This window comes from Emydura macquarii, unplaced genomic scaffold, assembly GCF_026122565.2.
Source record: "Emydura macquarii macquarii isolate MOO-44397 ecotype Brisbane River unplaced genomic scaffold, CSIRO-AGI_Emac_v2 contig_3390, whole genome shotgun sequence".
Lineage (NCBI taxonomy): Eukaryota > Metazoa > Chordata > Testudines > Chelidae > Emydura > Emydura macquarii.
Window position 1 is genome coordinate 3,235,139 of NW_027133527.1, and position 12,663 is coordinate 3,247,801.

Consider the following 12,663-nt stretch of genomic DNA (forward strand, 5'->3'; position numbering starts at 1 on the left):
ATTACTTCCAAGGAGGGCAGTATACAAAACTTTGCACATCATGTCCTCAACTGACGCTCATCTAGGCTGAACATCATTAACGTGGATTACCATGAGGGGCTTTTGGATCGTCTCAAGAATGGCTAGAGAAGCGTCACATTGGAGCTGCTGCAGGTTTTGCTTTTAACAGGATGGGATGATGTTGGAGGTTTTAAAGAGGAAGTTAGACAAATACCTATCAGAGATAGTCTAGGTATACTTAATCCTGGGGGAATGGGGATGGATGAGATGACCTCTTGAGGTCTCTTCCAGCCTTACATTTCTATGAGTCTATGCTGTTTCCACTCTGGCGTAACTGGAAGGATCCCCAAGCAAAAGAAAGTTTCTCAAGGAACTTTTTAAGTTAGCATGTGTATAACACAAGTTGGTTTCCCTTTGATGTGGCAGCAGGGGGCACTAAAATCAAGGTGGAACACTACGTTAGAGCTGGGTGAAAGTTTTCGGCCAAAAAGTTTTGGCAAAAAAAGCTGAAACAAAAATGTTTTGCAAATTTAAGTTGTTTTCACCAAATCATTTATCATCATCTCACACCCCCTCCAAAAAAATAAAAACCTTAACCATTTTACCTCAACATTTTTTGAAACCAAGCATTTTGGTTTTTTGGTTTAAAATGAATTTTTGTTTCAAAATGTCCTTTAATGACATTTAAAAAAATCAAAACCATTTAAAATGGATTGAAAACAGAACGATTCAAATTTGTGGAAATGAACCATTTTGTTTGCCCCAAACTGATTTTTCCCCCCTAACTTTTTGATTTACTGAAAAGCGTGAAATTTTTTGGTTTCGTTCCAAGCCAAATCAATTTTTTTTGGCTTTTCAATATTGCCAACAGACTGAAAATCCAATTATTCGCCCAGCCGTACACTACACAAAATCTCTAGCAATGACAGAGCAAGAGAACCCTCCCACCCCAAGCTTCGGGAGGTGTCTGAAAACTGAAGCCAGTTCTGGCTCAGAATTTTCCTGGCTGATCCATTTAATGCACTGCACCAAATACCCCGGATCCAAACCCCTTCAGACCTAGAGGTGTTTGCATTCCAGAACTGAACCGTGTCTCTTGGGCTCCCCATCAGAGTTTATAGGAAACGATGTAAAGAATGGTTAATTCTTTAGGTTTCAGTAGCTCACAAAACATCCCAGTTGCTTTCCAGACAAGTCAGAGGACACAGGTGACTTCTTCACTTGAAAACAGAGGGTGAATTTCAGGAGGTGGAATGCCATATATAACTTCCTGGCTTTGGCTGCCTTTAGCTATCACACTTGCTTGGGCACTATGCCAGCATGTTGGGACTGTGCCTGAAGCAGTTAATTGCTCAGTGAGAAATGCAGGAGAAGGCACCAGCAGTTACAAAGCAGAGGAACACATCCGCATCAGCCAGCTAACGAGGACCAAAAGACTCCCACTGTATGGGCCTGACACTACTCTGACTCTAAAGCAAAACTCCCATTTGCTTCAAGCGGAACAGGGTCGGGCAGTATAAGTGGCCTAATTCAACCTCCACAATGCACTCCCCTCCGTTCTGACAGGGATTTATTAGGATGCACTAAGAGAAGGTGGCCCTTCATACAACATATTTCCAAGTCAGGGGATGTTTCCTTAGTGGTTACAGCAGTGGGGTGGGAGACAAGCCTTCTGAATTCTATTCCTTGTTTTGCCACTGATTCATTGTGGCTCTCGGGCGGCTTATTTGTGAGCTGACTTTTTAAAGCTGTGATGCTCCCGCAGCTTTCTCTGACTCCTACGGGAATGGTGGGTGCCTTGCATCTTTGAGACTCAGGCCAGTCAACTGCTCCGTGCCTCAGTTTCCCCATTTGCAACATGGGGATAATGGTACCTGCCTCAAAGGGGATTTGGCGACTCAGTTAACATTTCCAGGGCGCTTGGTGTCTTCATATAAAAAGGTGCAACAGGAGAGCTAAATGGCATGACTACATTCTTCCTTCGCACGAAGGTTCTTTCATTTGAAAATCTACTTCCTCCCCGCCTGTGTGTTTCATTCAGAGAAATCTCCTCCACAGAGGAATGAATGAGGTGCAGCCAGCGTCACTTTCCCCACTCCAAATCAGCTCTCTCTTACAACATGTTTCCTGAGCAGGGCAATATTTATCGGCTGCATTTATCATGTTCACCTTCCTTGCTGTAATGTACTGCTGGCTGCAGTAGGACCAGATGCAGCCAGAAGTTCTCCGCTGCCTAGGCGAGTGATCAAGATAACACACAGAACTCTCGTTGTCGCTGACAGCTACTTTAATACTACTCAGTATTTCAGGCATTTTTCTCTGAGACAGTGATTCTGCATTTCCTTTCTTGGGCATTCTTGTCACGTTGCGTGCTCACCAAGCCTCTCTCGAACGCTACCAGGTTTTTTCAGTGACAGCAGCAGTGTACATAACAGCCTCCACAGAGAATTCCCTCACTGGAGCCTTCTGACGAAGGACCAGAGATGTGCTGCTTATCCGACTTGATTAACTCTTCTTCTTGGAGAAATGGCTCATGAGAAGCCAGATGCACTTGTGTTTGAGATGGGCCTGAAACCAAAACACTCCCAAAGTTTAAGGTCTGCACCCAAATCTTGCAGGCTGACTAATTTCCATTGGGACTTTCAACTAGAAGAACCCTTAAACGGTGTATAAACTTCTCTCAGGACTGAAATGCAGCTGCCTCTGGGGTGGAACACATCAAGTGGAAAACATAGAGAAAGTCGCAGACAACAGCAGTGCCCTTCCTTAATACTTAGACACAACACTCCCTTCCGGTGTTCAACTAAATCCCTACAACGATTCTTGTAAAATCAACCTTTTCCAGCTTCCTCAGAGAGTCAAGGACTTATTGAAACAGACCATCCACTATATTCCTCTATCAGTTCATACCTAGAAGTGATGTCGTTGTCGTCCCAACAATTGCCTGTAAAATTTTGCCCAGGGGGTACCTTCTGTCAGAAGGATCCATTGTGGGCCTTGCCCTTCGTATCTCGAGATGGAAAACGAAATGATACAAACAATTGTTTAGCAAAGCAGCCCAAATCACCTCTCCACTCCCTGCACAGTGTCTCATAACAACCCTCCAGGTGCCTTGACGCAGCAGGCTTTTATTTTGCTTAGGCCCTGCAGTACCGTAATTTCTAGTGTAGACGATGGCAGTGTTTCGGTGTCCTGCGAAACAGTGTCTGTGATTCAGATTACATTAGACTTTGGTTAGGTGGTAATTCATCATTTGTAGTACAACAATACCCATAATTACAGCTCTTACTGTTGCTACTGAAATTCATGTGCAGTAAAGGGATCTTAATATCATGCCAAACCTCACAGTTAATTTAGGTTCCATCTCCTTTCATTTATTCTGTAGTGCGCTAATTAGATCACATAATTCGCCATTGAACGTGCCTTCGTAACAAATACATACATGAATTAGCCTATTACACAACAAGTGAAGGGAATCAAAACATGAATAATTTGTAGGGTTACATAAGGAATTACTCTCCGCTCATAGACATGGATGCAGCCGTTGTCTTCATTACGTCTTCGGTGATTATATTATCTGCACTGTCTGGAGTCTCCCTGCTGGAGTTTTAATGGTGTTTAGGCTGGCTCCCTTCCACATTGCAATGCTGGGCCTGACTGATTTAGGAGCTTTAGACTCCGAGGCCTATATCCTCCAAGGGATTCAGCTGCCTCACTCCCAATGGCAGCACAAACAGCAGCAGGGGCTAGATTCCAGGTGAGCTCCCGTTTTGACGTTATCCCAGTTGGAGTTTGGCCAGCCATCAGCCCACCCCTACACTATCACTGTTGCAAAAAAGCACAGTTATTGGCCAGAAGTGAGCAGGACCCTGGGGTCCGTCTCATCCAGCAGCAGAACGCCTCCTACCCCATATGCTGGAACAACGATTCAACACAGACTTACATGGCTTTCTAAAACCATCAACCATGCCTCCTGCAGCCCTCCAGATGTTCCTTGGAGGTTTGACCTGGGCCACCCTGATTAGCTGATGAAACCCAATGAGAATTTAATAGTCTCTACTTTCCAGCAATTATTTTGATTGAGTACCTAACGACTTAGATAATGCTTAATATTATCCACATTCTTATCTCACTGTTGAGCAGTTACCAAATGGACCAACTTCTTCTTTGCCTGTACAACAACATTCTTTTCTATTTTAAAAGCTCAAAATTAAGGCACTAAATGGAAAAAAATATATAAGAGCGTTGGCTGGGGATAGCATTCTGACGGCCAACGCAGAAATACTGAAATCAAACAGAAACCTCCCTGCACCTGAAAGCAGGATGTCACAATGATCTATGTATCCAATCTCAGCCTTCTGTCTTCCCAAAGGAATCAATTCAAGTCGTGGAACTATTCTGCTCTAGGGATATGCTTTCTTCCTGGGGTGAATTCTGCACATGTCATCTGGGCTAGAGTGTGCTCCAGAGACAAAGTGGAATGAATAACTTGTTTCTCAAGAGGTTAAAAAGCAGCACTGCCTCCTCAACAAACATTGGGTAATTTTTAATGACCAGTATGGGACATCTGCAGAGAATCAGCCTTTACCCTTTTCCTGTAATGATACCACTGCCTAGAGGCAGGAGGCCATAAGAGATCCCTCATGCCACATCAATCAGGCTCTGACAAAGTGCTTATCCACCCGTTGGAAAAGGAGGGTGCCAAATGCAGAGCCGGCCCTAGACCAAACGGTGTGCTAGATGAGGGGCATCTTTGGCTCTCCCCTCCATTTGTTACACTTTTGAATACCTTATATTTTATTGCATTTGTAGCCCATTTCACAGCTTTGATGCACAAGTTGTATGCATGATTTATCCCTGTCATGTAAGATAATAAATGTGCACGCTAGGATCTGGAAATCTGTATTTATTCATGCCATAGATAAGCAAATAAAAATTAATTTCTTCTAAGCTTATAGAAACTTTTTAATTGTAAGAATAACTGCAATGTACTAACATCAAGGAACTGAACTGCGCCCCAACCTTGGGTGGTCCAGTATTAAAGAGTGAACATTGAATCCACATACAGAATACCGGAAACATTTTATTTCAAACATTCTATTTTCCCGTTTGTCGCTAACAACAACAACACCCTCCAGGCCCGGCACCCCAGAAGGTCGCCTGGGTTGCCTGCCCCTAAACCTGGCCTTGGCCAAATGTGACAATGAATTGAAGGAGCTGGCTATCATTCTTATTTTTAATTCCCTCTTTCTTCCATGCACCACACAGCACCAACCAGGAATATTAAAAGTCACTGAGGCTGCTCCTGGTTTGACACATTAATTGCAGGTGGGTACCAATGCATGTTTGAAATAGTGGAGGCCTGGGACTCATCTAAATCTTTCTGGCTGCATTTTAGAGCATTAGATAGCAGCAGTAAGATAACTCAAGATGGGCCATTGGGACAGCATTTGAAAGCAAACAAAACACGCACACCAGCCTATCTTCTTTGGGAGCTGGCTTTCTTAGAACACTAAGGCAATAGAAGAATAGAGGAAAATTTAGAAAAGAAAATGATACCAATTACAAATGCCAAAGTCAGTAATTAACATAATTAAAAGGGTAGCAAGTAAAAGATAAAACTAGTGACACATGCGGAAGAGCACTGATGACAGGAACTAAAGACCATACCATCGGGAACATTCCTGCACGTCGGAAAGTGGAAGGACCAGATCATGTGATAAAGGAAAGCACAAACTTTACAACAAAGTTCACCTACCAATGAGTATCTGTGTCAATAGTTTACCCAGCCAGCCTCACCGCTTTCCTACTCTTCCTTCTCTCTCTTTGCCCTTTGCCTCTCCCGCTCTTCTTACTACTCTCCAATTTAACCTTCTCTTACATAATTCACCAAGCTACAAAGCAATGGCTAAAAACAAATACATCTCACACCAGTCTTCATTGCAATATTTCCCTAGGTCTCACTGCAACAATCTCACCACTGCAGCAATACATATGCACCATTCACCACACATTGAATGCCACATAATATATTATATATGCCAACATGCTACTCACAGTGAAGGGGAGCAAAATATGGCAGTAAAGTCCTCCAAAGGGGAAGAGCAGAAGCTGTGAAGACATCACTGCTACAATTCTGTAGGGTCAGGGCTCTAGAGACTTTTGGGTGGGGTGGAGGGTCAGCGCAGCAACTGCTTTCTAGGTGAATCTTCGCTAGGAAAAGTGGTGTGTTAGCTAATGCATGGTAACCAGCACTAGGTAAAATCCTAGCAAAGAGAAGACAGTTTGTGGCTTTCTTGTGTATTAGCAGGTCCCGGCAAAGACTATGGAGAAGTTTGGGCTTCATCTCGACCCGCTACCATGTGAAAACGACAAACTAGGATTTTACCCCGTGTTAGTTACCATGTTAGCTAATACGAGATAAGCACGCACCCTTTTCCTAGGGAAAGCAAGGCCTCTGCGATAATCTTCCGTAACTGAACAGATGATTCCTTGGTGGTAATCTATTTAGCATTCACTGCTGCTCAGATCCAAAGCCACTCCTACGTTCTGCTGATCTACGCACAAAGCTGCCCCAGTTTAAATAAAAGGTTCAGTTCAGTTAAACTACTGCAACTTTGTGCACGTGTATCGCACTTGAGAGTGTGCGCCCAAAGTCCGCCTACGTGTCGATACATGGAGAATATGAGGTGTTACAGCTCCTCAAACGGTAGCAGCTCATGCTTTTAGCTCTGGACGTCACCGATTCAACCCTGGCCAAGCCAGCCAAGATGGCAGAGGTCACAGATGGGCTTGCATATCTTGGTTTAAACAGGACTTGCATCAATTCAGCTTGCACATATAAGGCACTTTACACTGATGTACTCTGTCCACACAAAGTTGCACTCCTTGAGTTAAACCAGTGTGTATAAAAGCCGTATTCCTTCCATACCTCTTGTATAGAGGCTGGGAAACAGCTTCAGCCAGACGCTTCTTACTTTATACCCGTATTATTTGGGGCTTGTCTTCACAGAAACTCACACCAAAGAACTAACCTATTTCTTGTTTCAGAATAAATGTGTTCTTATGCTTTGATATTCCTAAATCAAAACAGAACACTCAATTGGGAAAGAACAGTGAGCACGTACAGATGTACACTGAAACAACACAAGATGGGAATTAAAGGTTAAAATTGACTATCCCTAAACCACAACGACCTCCTGACCATAAACTTTACTATCTATCACTCTAGAGCTCAGCAAACAGTGCACCAACGACTTGAGATCTGTTGCACTGCATCTTGGGTAGCCATTTAAACACCTATGGTGGATGAAAGACACTCCCTTTCTGACTTGTTCGCACGTTGCACTGAGGCAAATGACTGCACTAGGAGAATATCTGGAGATAAATCTGAATCTATAGCTTTTCATAGATTTTAAGGCCAGAAGAGATCATTCAGATCATCTCATCTGACTTCCAATATGGGTATGTCTACACGCCACAGTCAGATTGATTTATCCGGATCAACTGAGCAGAAGTGAAGACCCGCTCAATCAATCCAGAAGTTGATTTAATAAAACCACCCCCGGAAAAAGAGTAATGTTGTGTCGATGGGAACACATTTCCCGTCAGCGCAATGTAGTGCAGATGGCTCACAGAACGGACTTTAAGAAGTCGACGGGAGATACGCAAACTACTTTATGTAGCTTGAATATCTCCCGTCGACTGCTGCCAAATTTGCCAGTAAGTGTAGACCAGGCCTATGACATAGTTCAGAGAATTTCACCCAGTAATCCTTGCATCAAGCCCATATCTTGTGGTTGAGCTGGAGCATATATTTTTTAAAAAGATGTTCAACCTTGATTTAAAGGCTTTAAGTGATAGAGAATCCATCACATCCCTTGGTAAGTTGTTCCAATGGTTAATGACCATTAAAAACACGTGCCTGATTTCTAGTTTGAATTCGTTGAGCTTCAGTTTGCAGCCACTCAATCTTGTTAAGTCTGCTAGATGAAAAAGCTGTCTACTATCAGAAATCTTCACTCCCTTTTCTAAAACGTACTGATAAATGTCATAGTGTGCCTGTTTCCAAAAGGCATACAGTTTATTCTTTGGTTCGTTTACCTGACACATCCCATCTATTTACCAGTTTCAGTCTATTGCAGGCAAATTCCATTTTCAACTCATGTCTGTCAAAACCCCTCCAACCAACATGGAAAAAAAACAAGACAAAACCAACCGTTGCAAAATCCTACCTGAAAAATAGCTATCCAGGCATAACCAATGTTATCAAAATTAATAGCTCCGTTGTGTGGATTTACGTCCCCTGGCTTGCATACGTTGTAATATTGGTTCCAGTTTATGCAGCCGGTTCTGTTGCTGAAGTCTGGGTTATACAAATTTTGGTTGTAAGAGTCCATGCTCAAGGTGCACTCCACCCTGTACTCCTTCGTGTTTGGGATACTGGAGCATTTCTGCATGCCGTTATCCCGAGGGGATGAGCAGATGAACGGATTATCCTCCCCTTCTTCCGTCTGGTAATACTCCCGCGGGAAAGTAAGGTTGTATGTCCTAATGGGAAAAAAGCAGACGAGAGGGAGTCAGTGCCTTACATCAGCATTTGTTTCACCAGCAGGAAGTGCTGTGGCCTGCTAAATGCTGATTTGGGCATGAAATTCAGAATTGCTTTTCTTCTCAGGCTCCCAAAGCGGGTTAAATGAGGTATGGCTGCAGCAAGGGAAACAGTGGCAAAAGCTCACCTAAAAAAAAAAATCTGAGTGAAGAGGAGCTGAGCTTTATTCTAAACCAATAATCTTGGAGCTGGAGTGAATACAGTGAGGAAAGAGAGGTTACCCAGGATACGTCTACACTGCAGCGTAAGTCCAGAGTTAGTAGGATTTGAGTTAGCCGCTCCTGTTAACCTAAGGCTTGCGCATCTACACTCATTTGTAACCCAGGTTAGAAACTGTTGAACCCTGGATCCCAACCAGGAGCTCCAGGGTCTACACTGCATTCTGCAGAACCGAGTCCAACCACCCATTTTCCAGACTTCCTAGCACCCTCCCCAACTTTTGTTCCTCATGCAATGTGGGAAAAAGTGACTGTCCCACCAAACTCGACTGTACAGAGGACAAAGAAAGTCAGCCCATAGCATTGTGGGACACTTTCGGCAGACTCTTAGATCACCAGTCCAGTGGTGTTGCCTCGATACAGCAAAGCAATAAGACTTGAACCCTGGGTCCCGGCTTGACTCCGGATCGGACCCACCAGTCGTGAGCCTGAGCCCTGGTTTAACACAATTTGTGTGTAGATGGAAGCAGAGTTTGGCTTGAGCCTGAGTTCGAACCCTGGGTTTCACTGCAGGACTGAGCCATTTCTCAGAATATCAGAAGTTGACTGACGGGGCTGGACTATAACAATGGAGGAAAGAATGAAAAAAAAGCAAGCACAAAATGCTTCCCGAGCATTTCCGAGTTCTCACGTGTGTACAGGCGCAATCCTGCTCCTACTGAAGTCAGTGGGAACCTTGCCACAGACGTCATTAGGAGTAGCAGCATGAGGAAAAGACGACAAACAGCATTTCTTGGAGGGATGAAACCGGAATCATCTCTCTGTGGAAAGGCTGGAATTCGTATTGCTTGTGGGGTTTAAAGGCAGAATGGACAAAGCACTGGAGAATATGCCCTGGAGGTGCGGGCAAACTAAAAGACCTAATATGTCTTCTCCGTCTCTAATTTTTTATGACCGGAATTTATTAGACACCTATGGTGCATAGGACCCAGGCTGGGAATAACTTTACACACTGACAATCTGCCTTTTAATATCGTATCATTGCTGGATCGCAGTAGGAGTCCATTGGCAAATACTGATGACTAATAGAAAGGGAACTCACAGAGTCTGCTTTTAAAACCTGAGGAGTGGGCAAGTCTTGAATACTTGCCTACAAAGGAAAACTGAAAAGCCTGAGATTTTCATCTCAGCCGCCCCAAGCCCGGCTGCACACAGACACAAGGTTTGTCTTTGGAATGAGACAGAAAATGGACATCAATTACATTCAGATTTCTTAACTCCTTTCTATGAATCCAATAGACAATAACTGGGTCTCAACGATTGTCTTCTTTGAAGCTGCCTCCCTATTCATTCTCTGCTCTATTCACTGTCTGCACTGCTGGAAGTCCTGAGATTTTAGTGACTGTCCCGAGGGCCTAAGAAATTCCCCCCAAAGTCTGTATCTAATGCCCAAAATTTGAGGTTAGGAAACGGTTATGCCCTCCAGGCCTAGCCCCTTTCATCCAGCCCTCATCTTTCAAACATTTCAATGCTTATTCAAGTGCAGATCTCAGTAATCAACTCAGAAAGATGTATGACAACACAGTTTAAACAATGTACAGGTCTCCCTCATCCCTGGCTTCTTAGCGAGTGTCAATGATGGGACTCTGCAGAGAGATGTAGAGTTATATCTGCTGATTCACTCTCACAGCCAGACCAGGTGGGTCCTATTTGTTGCAACCCAGAAGCATAAAAAGGCTTGTAGTCTCCCTCTTGGGCAGAGGCAACTCAGCGCAAGGACAGGGAGGTTCTGCAGGGACAACCCTACACACAACTAAGCAGAAGAGGAAGCTCCGGTTGAAGCCTATGTTTTGTTCTTAAGAACACAGGAAAATGCTAGGAGAGGAGGAGAGCTTTGGACACACTACCCCAGTCAATGTGTGTAAACACTATGTCGAGTGTGGACCTATTCAATGAACCTGATACAACTTCCATTGATGCTAGTGGGAGTTTTACCACTCACTGCTAATGGAGCTGGATAAGGCCCTAAACCAGCTGCACTGTTCTTAGATCACAATTTAAGTCACTTCCCTGCCCCAACTGGGTTTGTTCCTGTGTCCCGCCCCAATACTTCACCCCACCTCCAGCATTTCAATAGCTGGATCCACTTTTTATCCAAACTACCAACCAGCTACAGGGCTCTGACACCTTTCCCGGCCCATCCCACGCCTCCCCCTTCCTTGGAGCATCCTCAGGGCAAGAAGGTGTTAAGGGTCACCCTGATTATACTTATTCATCGGGGGAGAGAGGGAAGGTTGCCATGATCAAGGATCAATGGCATTATGGAAACCAGCCAGGCTGGGGTTTGCAAACAGGGAGGGCAGTGGATGGATCATGCTAGTTGGCAAACACCAGCGGAGGATGAATGCTTGATGATTTGTTTATTTTCCTTCTTAGAGAAGTGAAAAGCTGCATGTAAACGACGTGATGTCCTGACCCTGAAACGCACCCATTCAAATGCCATAATCCCACAGAAAATCACAGCACTGATTCAGCCAGCCAGCGAACAGCCCTTGAGGAACTGAGTCCAAGCAGAGAAGCTGGAGGAGTGAAACTCTGAATTCTCTGGAGAGTTGAATTCCAACTCCGACCCCCCAAGGCCCGGGTAGGGGGCGGCAACTCAGCTCCCCTGACGGGGCCCCTTGGAGCCATGGGTAAGAATAGCAGCTGCAGCCTCTCCATGTTGCTGCCACGGCGGGGGAGGCATGCTGGATCCATACACATGGAGAACCTGCGGTCCCTGCCCTGGGTTTGCCCCATCATTGCTCTCTGCCCTGGCTTAACGCAGGGCTGGCGTGGAGACCCTTTGCACAGCACACAGGAGGCGTGGAGGCGAGCCACCACCACAGCGAACGCTGCTCACACTGCGTAAACTCTGTTGTGAAGGCTGCCTGCGGGGCAACAACCCTCTCACTTTCCTCCCAAACCGGGAACGGGGGGTCCGTACCGGCAGGAGTGACCCCAAAGGCACGTGCTGGGAGGGAAGAGGCCGCAGGCCTCACACAGGGAGGGGATGGCAGAGAAGCTCCCTGCTGTTAACTCACAGGGCTTGTTAAGACTAGCCCACACTGGTCGAGCTGCCCCGAAGCACCATCCTTTGCGACAATTAAGCAGCGACCCCGTGTCCGTCTCCTGCCTGGCAGGCTGGGGAACTTGTTTTCGAACCAGATTCCTTAGCCCACAGCTCTGGGGGGAATGTTTTTAAAGAGCTGGAACCAGCGCAAAGATTCCCTCCGCCGCAGGTCTCCGGCCGCCCTATCTCTGGCTGCAGGCAGGAACAGGCCGTTCTCTGACGCTCGGCTGCTCGAACTCTCGCGAACTCCGGATCCCCCGTCGCACGTCCCCTCCTTTTGTTGAGAAGCGCTTGCACTTTTCCCTTTCAGGCTCGACACCGAATGTTCCCAGCTGCCAGTCGGCAGGTCAGGCCCAGGCAAGAAGCAGGAAGGTTGCCTTTCAGACCTCCCAGTTATCACCTGACAACCTTGCCCGCAGAAGTTTGGCTTTAATTAAATACTTAATCCTCTCTGCTCTCTAATAATTACTGGGTGGGATGCCGGCTCTGCTGCCATTGGGCTATGCTGCTGCGGCTTTTTTTTTTTTTTTAAATATAAGTTCAGACACTCTGTTTGAATCAGCTGTTGAAACGGAAGGATTCAGAACACAGGTTCCAGTCCGGTGTAGCGAGGAGAGTGGCTGGGTCTTCCTCTACTCCTCAACCCAACATGCAGACCCCAGTCCTGGCCTTGTCTCACACACACACACACACACACACACACACACAACTCCGTCGAGGCCCCTGACCTGCAGCCCCCCTGCTATTCCAGCCCCGGGTTCCTCCTCTCTCTCAGCTCTGCC

General features: G+C 45.6%; 1 protein-coding gene across 1 annotated transcript in view; it reads right to left on the reverse strand.

The window, feature by feature from the left end:
- Window positions 1-12,663, reverse strand: part of CACNA1H (calcium voltage-gated channel subunit alpha1 H) — a 429,314-nt gene that overhangs the window by 142,808 nt on the left and 273,843 nt on the right. The window contains exon 7 of the mRNA XM_067534310.1: window positions 8,235-8,550. Within this exon, the coding sequence (XP_067390411.1) occupies window positions 8,235-8,550 (316 nt within the window). The remainder of the gene's footprint in view (window positions 1-8,234; window positions 8,551-12,663) is intronic.